This window comes from Mustela putorius, unplaced genomic scaffold (genome assembly GCF_011764305.1).
Source record: "Mustela putorius furo isolate JIRA1106 unplaced genomic scaffold, ASM1176430v1.1 tig00000382_pilon_pilon_pilon, whole genome shotgun sequence".
NCBI lineage: Eukaryota > Metazoa > Chordata > Mammalia > Carnivora > Mustelidae > Mustela > Mustela putorius.
Genome location: NW_025421367.1, coordinates 3820262 through 3829444, shown reverse-complemented (window position 1 = coordinate 3829444; position 9183 = coordinate 3820262). Strand labels below are relative to the sequence as shown.

General features: G+C 40.5%; 1 protein-coding gene across 1 annotated transcript in view; it reads right to left on the bottom strand.

The window, feature by feature from the left end:
• SPARCL1 (SPARC like 1) overlaps nt 1-9183 on the bottom strand; it is a 47605-nt gene continuing 38422 nt past the window's right edge. Inside the window, exons 9-11 of the mRNA XM_004756111.3 lie at nt 8395-8543; nt 7631-7779; nt 1-448 (exon numbers count right to left, since the gene is read on the bottom strand). Of these exons, the coding sequence (XP_004756168.1) occupies nt 420-448; nt 7631-7779; nt 8395-8543 (327 nt within the window). The 3' untranslated portion in view covers nt 1-419. The remainder of the gene's footprint in view (nt 449-7630; nt 7780-8394; nt 8544-9183) is intronic.

Here is a 9183-nt window from a genome sequence, read left to right as displayed (position 1 = left end):
TTTGAGTAAGCATTTAGATTTTTATTAGGACATCAAGATACTGAAAATAATACACCTTAACAACAAAAGAACATGATACCATTTTCTTGAAGTATACATGATATTATGGACAAAATGACAAAATTTTCTTCAAGTTTTATAATTAGTAAGTATCTCAAGTGGATGCAGAGAGTGATGACTTAAACTCCTGTTCACAAACAGTACACAGTATTTTGCATACGTTGACTTTATTTAAAGTTTTATTTCCAAAGCTAATGTTAAATGCTTGGTGCATACACTGTTAGCAAGCAATTATTCTCATTGTCTTCTCATATATTTTGCTAAATATAAATCTACAAGTATTGCAGCTGCATATATTTTCCGGAGCGGTCAGGAACACGGGAGGATGCTGGAATGTTTGAATTCTCTCAAATCTTTATTCAAAATAGGAGGTTTTCATCTATGTCCTCTGTAAAAAGCAAAAACAAAACAAAACACACTTTCAGCAAATAGCCAGAGTAGTAATATAAACAAATAATGTCAGAGCTAGGGGATTAGAGAAACCATCTAATAAGACTGTAGGATGGATCTTGACCCTGGTAGGGGATCAGCATCACCTGTGAAGCTTTTAAAAAGATACCATATGGTTTCAGTTATATGTGGAATCTAAAAAACAAAACAAATGACCAGACAAAAGGCAGAAATAGAGAACGAACTGATGGCTGCCAGAGGGGAGGGGTGGGGAGATGGGCAAAATGGGTGAAGGGGAGTGGGAGGCACAGGCCTCCAGTTACAGAAGTCACAGGGATAAAATAAAATAAGTCACAGGGATAAAAGGTACAATGTAAGGAATACAGTCAATGGTACAGTAATAGCTTTGTATGGGGACAGAGGGTAGCTACACTTGCAGTGAGGATAATGGTAACATACAGACTTGTTGAATCCCTATACTGCACACCTGAAATTAATGTAACATGATGTGTCAACTGTACCTCAATTAAAAAAAAAAAAAGATACGCCCTCAAGCTGTTAGGGTATGGAGTTGACCACCCCTCAATTAGACAGGGAACACTCTCGATAATGCAAGTCACACAGCGAGGCTTATTTCCAGCTAGCTGGGGTCCAAGTATCTGCCCGGCACAGCGGGTTTCAACAAGGACCCCGAGCACTCAAAGCCAAGGGTTTATATAGCATTTTCAAGGCACTTTTTCATAGCTACATACATATCTTGCGCCCCACTTTGACAGTTTAACTTTCTTTAACCTTTTGCCACCCCGGCGTCACCCTGGAGCCATCCTGGCGATTAAGTGAGATTTAGGTATAGAAGAAATTTAACTTTATTTACATTTCCTTCTGCCTCAGTCTCCTTCAGTTTTATGGTGGGGAGGGTGACCTTAGGCCTCGAGATACTGAGCCATTTGTCTCTGGAAATTTGGGCCATTGAAAAATAGCCTTTTTGTTGTAAATCACCAGGACATTTGTAAACCAAGGGAGACTCCTGTCTTGCAGGATTGTGATCTCTGCAAGTTAACTATTTGTTTTTCTTTAACATTTGGTCCCTGTGGCACCACCACCTAACCTCCCCGGGGGTATATGATTAAGTTGTTTTTTCAGGTTTTAGCTACTTTCTCTTATCTCAAGTTACGTGTCCCCCCCCGCCCCCAGGGCTGGCTGGTTAGGGATGCTCAGTAAAATGGCTTCCCGGCCTTCAGGATGGCCATTCTTATGCTAACTCACTCTTACAGAGCAGGGTGCCTGCTTTTGCTTTGCCAAGATGGCTGTACTTATCTCAGGGCTAGACTCGAGGTGGGTACAGTTTTGTTTTTCTTGGCCTCCACACCTGAAGCTGTTTTCCAGGACTTGTTTTTAAGTCTCCCGGGGGACGGGGAGCAGGGACAGTAAAATAGGTCCTTACAAAGCCTTAACCCTGGCCTCCTGAATCAGAGCTTCCAGGGATGGACCAATGGCATGTATACATTTAAAAAGCTCCATTGGTAGTTCTAATGTAGGGTTGAGAAGCACTGATAAAGGCCCAGCCAAGAAAGAGCTGAGTATACTAACCTTCAAGGATTGTTAAAACATAATAGAAATAAGTAGAAGTATAGCGCCAATTAAATCCAATTTCCAACCAAGTAATTATTTTTTGTGCATGCACAAGAGTGAGTTAGAGAGAGAGAATGCACATACCAGAGTCAGGCGAGGGGTGGGGGCAGAGGGTGAGGGAGAGAGAATCTTAAGCAGCCCTCACAGCCAGTGTAGAGCCCAACACGGGGCTCGATCTCACAACCCTGAGGTCATGAACTGAGCTGAAATTGACAGTCAAATGCTTAATGGACTGAGCCACCCAGGTGCCCCTCCAATGGGTAATTATAAAAGAAGTTCCTGCCACACCTATGGAAGAAGACAGCATCCCTTAGGGGTTATGAGACCACTCCTTCCTATGTGGCCCACCCTCACTCAATAATTGTTGAACAAATACTTAAGCAGATGAACTTGGAGAATATTAAACTAATACCCTGTCTGGAACACCAGGTAATTTTCCTGCCCGATACAAGTCTGTGCCTAAGAATAGGAAACATTACAAACTGTGGCATATTTCTTTTGAACAATGGCTTCATTTTGTAAAATGGACATTTTAGGCTCACTACTTGTAAATTTACTTACTGTTGTGCTCATACTTTTTGTCTTCTTTTAGTTGTTTGGATGGGAGATGTCCCTCCTGCTGACTTTAGGCTAATTCTCTGCCTGTGCCGGGGACCTCTTCTGACCTCCGAAATTCTCCCCTAATTTTCCTCTTTTGCTTCTTTTTCTTGTTTCTTCTACCTTTCCTTCCTCCCGGGGCCCTTCCTATTAGCATTTAAATATGCTGCATATCCAGCCTTGAGAACAGCACCTGGCTCTATGTGGACCATCAGTAAAAAACATCTGTTGAATGAATGAATGGGCCAGTACTCAAGCTTATTTTATTCCCTGAAGTGCTTCTCTCAACTTTATATCCCTCTTTAGCTCTATCCTGCCTTCAAACAGCCACTCTTTACCATTTCTCATATATTCTTTCTCAGTCTATAGAACCTGGCTTCCATCTCTACCATTCTCCAAAATCGCTCTTACTAGGGCCACCCAGGATATCCTTAGGTCTGTGTAAAAGGAATATTCTTCTTAGTCTTTTATCTTGACATCTCAGCAGCATCTGGCACTGTGATCTCTTCCTCCTCTTCAAAAACCTCCTTTGACAAGGCGCTATCCTGTTTTCTTTCTTCCTTTCAGGAGACTTTTCATTCTCTTTCGTGAGCTCCTTCTTCCTCCTCTATCTGTCATCCAGATGTTGTTCCTTGGTGTTCAACCCTAGAGCCTTCTCCATGTGACTCAACACATTTTTCTTGGGAAAGCAATTCCCTTCTATGGTGCTAACTACTTTCTGTATGCTCATAATCCTCAAATATGTACTTAAGTTCCAAAAATCCCATCTTGAAAAGCTGACCCATGTATTTCTCTATCAACTGCACATTGTCTCCCACGTACTTAAAAGTTCAACATGTCATAAATGGAAGTTATCATCTTCCCCAAATCTGCTTCTGTTCTTGTGTTTTCTATCTCTGCGTCTCTGTTTACCTGCCTGGCCTGAGCAGGGAACCTGAGTGTCATACTTCTCTTCCTCTCAATGTCTCTACTGTCTGCTCCCTGCCCCCACATATTTCCTAGCAAACTTTGTCTTAGATATATAGATATAGATATAAAAATATCTATAGATATAGATACAGAAATATCTATACACCTTGAATATGTTTATATTCGTGAATATACCTAGAATATGTTTATATTTTAAATACATCTTGAATAGGTTTCCTTCTCCCCCCGCCCCACTGTAACTGCCCTAGTTCAAGTTCTCATCAACTATGCCTGAACTTACCACAAGTCCTCTCAACTCTTCTCGGGCTTCTCCACAATGTAACCAAAAGAATCGTTCTTAAATACAGATCTAGTGAAATCACTCCCTTGTTTAAAACACTTTCATGATCTTCCAGTACTCTTAGGATAATGTCTTTAACTGGTTTAGTTGGACCTGCATGATCTGACTCGTTTGCTCTGTTGGTCTCACTTGGAAGGTTCTTCTGAAGATTAATGTGGATACACGGTATGTCATGGGCACTAAATAAGTAGGACTCCTTCACCTTTTAATTAAACCTCATTTTTACACATAATGAAAATGAGACTTGCTGAGGTTAAGCGGTATGCCTTAATTCACATAGCTAGTGAATGACAGAGCTGGAATATCTGAGTACATCTAGCTCAGATAAAAATCAGTTAAAATTCAGGAAAACACTGGCTAAAATTGACCTCGTCCTTCTGTGGATTTCTCCGCCATGAGGGAAGGAAGGACGTGCTTAGAAATGTTTAGTTTTGTTTTTCCTAGCTACTTCCCAAAGCAGTAACTTGTTTACTTATTCTGACTGAATATTAAATATCTGCTTTATTGGTTGACTATGTGATAATTCTTTCCCTGCTTCAAAATAATGTAATCATGGCCAAACCACAGTGAACAAACAAGATCATTAGGAGCTTTTCGAGTCACTGAAGTCTAAGCCCTTCCGGCTCCTCCCAGACAACCACCCTGCACAGAGCCTGAGTGAGACTACACGCTGAAGAGCTGCCAGAAGTTTCAGAACAGTGAAGCACAACTGATTTCCTTAAATAGATGGCCTCTGTTCCAGTTCCATCACTCCGTTAAAATCAAGTGCAATATTAAAAGGCATACACAAATATGTCCTGTCCCAGCTAAGTTTTCCCCCTCTTGATAATGGTGGAGTAGAGGGAGTAGGGTGGGGTGGCTCTACTTGGGTGTATTTTGTCCTTTTTTAAAAATTTAAACTCAATTAGCGAACATAGAGTACAAATAGTACCTCATTAGTTTCAGATGTAGTGTTCAGTAATTCATCAGTTGCATATAACACCCAGTGTTCATCACTTCATGAGCCAGTTACCTCATCCCCCACCTACCTCCCCTCCAGCAACCCTCAGTTTGTTTCCTAGAGTTAAGAGTCTCTCATGGTTCCTCTCCCTCTGATTTCTTCTCATTCAGTTTTCCCTCCCTTCCCCTATGATCCTCTGCACTATTTCTTATATTCCACATATGAGTGAAACCATATGATAATTGTCTTTCTCTGATTGACTTATTCTACTCAGCATCATAACCTCCAGTTCTATCCACATTGATGTAAATGGTAAGATTTCATCCTTTCAGGTCGGTGAGTAATATCCTATTGTATATATATACCACATCTTCTTTGTCCATCCATTTGTCAATAGACATCGGGGCTCTTTCCACAGTTTGGCTATTGTGGACATTGCTGCTACACACATTCAGGTGCAGGTGTCCCTTTGGATCACTATGTTTGTGTCTTTGGGGTAAATATCCAGTAGCGCAAACGTTGGGTCATAGGGTACCTCGATTTTTAACTTCTTGAGGAACTACCATACTGTTTTCCAGAGTGGCTGTATGAAAAGCCCACAGCGAATACCATTCTCAATGGGAAAAAACTGAGAAGTTTCCCTAAGGTCAGGAACACACCAGGGATGCCCACTCTCAGGAGCTGTTCAACATAGGACTAGAATTCCTAGCCTCAGCAATCAGAAAACAAAAAGAAATAAAAGTGCTTGGGATGTCACATCCATATCGGCGAAGTAGAAGTCAAACTCTTGCTCTTCGCAGAAGACGTGATACTTTATGTGGAAAACCCAAAGACTCCACCCCAAAACTGTTAGTTTCAAATTCCGTCCTTTTTAACACAGCAATTAGAAAAGGCAGTTTCAGCTATTTTTAGGAATATATTTGAATTTATAAGTACTGTGCTTGTAGATGTTAGAAAGGAAATTGGTATTATTTATGCAGGTCTCAGTCTTACTAGCTTGTTAATTTCCTATCAGTGTTAACAGGATATAAATAGTATGTCAGGGCCCACCTCCAAGAGCTCCTCCCATATTATAGCAGGGTTGTCTGTCTGACCAACAAAATATAGAAGAAGTAATGTATGTTACTCATGCAATTAGGTTATAAAAGACATTATAGGGGCGCCTGGGTGGCTCAGTGGGTTAAAGCCTCTGCCTTCGGCTCAGGTCATGATCCCAGGGTCCTGGGATGGAGCCCCGCATTGGGCTCTCTGCTCAGCAGGGAGCCTGCTTTCCCCCTCTCTCTCTGCCTGCCTCTCTGCCTACTTGTAATCTCTGTCAAATACATAAATAAAATCTTTAAAAGAATTATAGCTTCAGTCTTGGATTCTCTCACTCTCTGTTTTCTCTCTGATCACCCACTCCGGAGGAAACCAGATGTGGTGCTGTTAGCAATCCCATGGAGAAGACCACATGGTGAGGAAATGAAGCCTCCCAACATAGTGACCATGTGGGTAAGCTTAGAGCAGATCCCAAGCCAGAACCATCCAGGTAAACTAATCTCAGATTCCCGATCTTGGAAACTGTGAGATTTTCAGCTTCTAAGCTTTAGAGTAATTTGTTTTGCAGCAATAGGCAACCAATACACAACAGTTGGTACGCACAGAAATACACATTCTTTGCTCATTACGATTGTGTTTATTTCACAGAACAAAATTGCAGAAGAAAAGAGCTAAGCTTTTCTGCTTACCTATTTATCAATAAGTAAATTCTCCTACTCTCAGCTCTTTTCTTTAATATCAAGGCATTCTACATACCAAGAAGAATATTTTTAAAGTGAAGGTCACACACGTTATCTTTTTGGGAAATTCTGACCTTTGATGAACTTACTTTTCTTTATTGATTGGCTGGACATTCATCCTACTTGTATGTCGTGAACATATGTATAAAACCCTTGCTTTAGAGATTTGATGCTTACTGTTGATTTACATTGTGCAAGTGGTTCTGATTTTTCATTTTTTGAACATCTTTCAAATCTTGGTCATTAAAAACATGCTTGCTCATAAAAATCAGCCTTAACTTAGGAAAATAAAAGGAAATACATTAAGACATAACCTAGCAAAACAAATGTCTAAAATAAGTTCCTCCATCACAGGAGTAAAGAAAGAACACTTTGATGATGAAGATGATGATGATGATGATGATGATTTTATTATCATCATTTATATTATTATCATTACAACTACTATTATTTTTGTCATTGAAGATGCAGTCATGGATTAAAGCACAATATCTGGACACATTCTATTGTGATAGGAGGCCCAGTCTTTAGTGTATCCATTATGAATTCTAAGATTTTTCTGACATCTCCCACTGGCAGAATCAGACTTGTTCTTTTACTCTTTACCTATGATTTTTAGAAGTTTGGACCGATACTCTGGTTAAGAAAGGATATAAAATCCCTCCTTTCTCAGATGGGTAGCCTTCTGATATTTGGCACAGCTCTCGGGATCGATGTCATTTTCTTTGGTTTAGCCAACTGCTAAGACTTCGACGTATCATAAAAAGAGTATCGTAACGGAAGTAGGCAAGAACCTTGCCATGACAGTGTGTGCACCAAAGGAGTCCTACCTGTGGTGCTGCCACCTTCCTGTCTGGAGGTTTCCATCTGAGGATGCTGCAGGACCTCTCTAGGAGGGCTGCAGGGCTTAGGGCTCTGCTGGAGAAAAGGACACCCCTTTCCCCGGGCTGATGATGAATTTACCTTCTTTAATTCCAAAGCAGTGGCCCCACTCCATCAGGGTGATGTGCTTATCCTTGTTGGGGTCACACTCCTCAAAGAAGCGGGTTATGCAGTGTTCCATGGGCACCAGAGATGCTCGCAAAGGAGCAAGCTCAGAATGAGTCAAGACTCTGCAACAAAGTGAATGACACTATGTTAAAGAGTAGCTTATATATTAAAGCTAATCTTTAGGATAACCAAGGTGTTTTTCTTCCACAAGGTTGATAAGTAGACCAAGTAAATAGTACACTCATGAAAAACTGCAAAAGAAACAAACTATTTAGGGGTAAGATAGACAGTGCTTGGGATGTCACCAGGTTTCCTTCCTCGCTAGAAGTATCCTCCCACCATCTTAAATTTATAGGGATGCCCCCACCAGCCATCACGTTTGTACAACCTGGCTCTTACCCACTGACCACAGCTGATTGTTCTAGGTGTAGGCATTTGACCCAGATCGGGCCAATCAGATTATCTTGGGAATTTAGGATCAAGAATGAGAAAGAACTGAAGGAGTCTCTGTTGCAGGCTAGGTCTTAACACCTAAACGTGGGAACCGTGGTGTGGCCATATTCTGTTCTTTACAAAACAGTTTTGTGTTTAGACACCTAACCGCATATTTTTGGGATTGCAGTGTTCTAAATCAGAGCTGGGAAACTTCTAAATTTGTTTAGAATTATCTTCATACAGATAACTAAGACATTATGTCAGGGCGATGACCTAGTAATGGAAAGGTAAAGAGTTTTTACCTGTCCATAGGATGTTGGTCGAGTTCACCAAACTGCCAGTGCACAGGATATACATACATGTGGTAGTTTTTCTTAAAGTCCCTTAAGAGAAGGTCAATGGAATGGTCCCCAGCCAAGAGCCTCTTTTCATCCAGGTAAATTTTCTTGACCTGATATTAGGAAGGGAGAAAATCATCAGGGAATCAGACAAGTGTAATGGAATTACCATTTGCTAAACTTTACTTAAAGAGTAATAGTGACATGACAGAGGAAAATAGGCCCAGACCATCAAATAAAATACTTTCTAATCAACACTATTGATTTTCTTAGTTCTACAGAGAATAACAGCTAACATTAAAAGAAAAAACAAAAACAAAAACAAAACAAAAACCCCACAACCTGTGGTTTTCAGAAGAGATTTAAGTATTTTTTGATTTTTCTTTTAACCAGATACTATTCATCACAGTAGGAAAAGGTTTTAATGAAAGGGGCTGAACTGACTCACGCAAAATTACTGATTAGTAAAAAGTCTTCGCTTTCCCCTGGTGGCATACTCCATTCTTAGTTCTCTGTGTATTTTTGTCCAATGTGTGCTTACAATCAGTCTAGCTGTTGTGTGACAACACTTGGCCATTCTCATTAGAATTTCTCTGTTTTGTATCTAATGCTCTCAAGGTGTTCATGATGATGTATTAAAGAGAGAGGACAGACATTATTTCCAGGCAATTCATGTAATACTCTCAACTTGTGGTGTTACTCATGAACTAACTGGAAGCAATTTGAATAGAACGTCTACTTATTCCCAGGGCC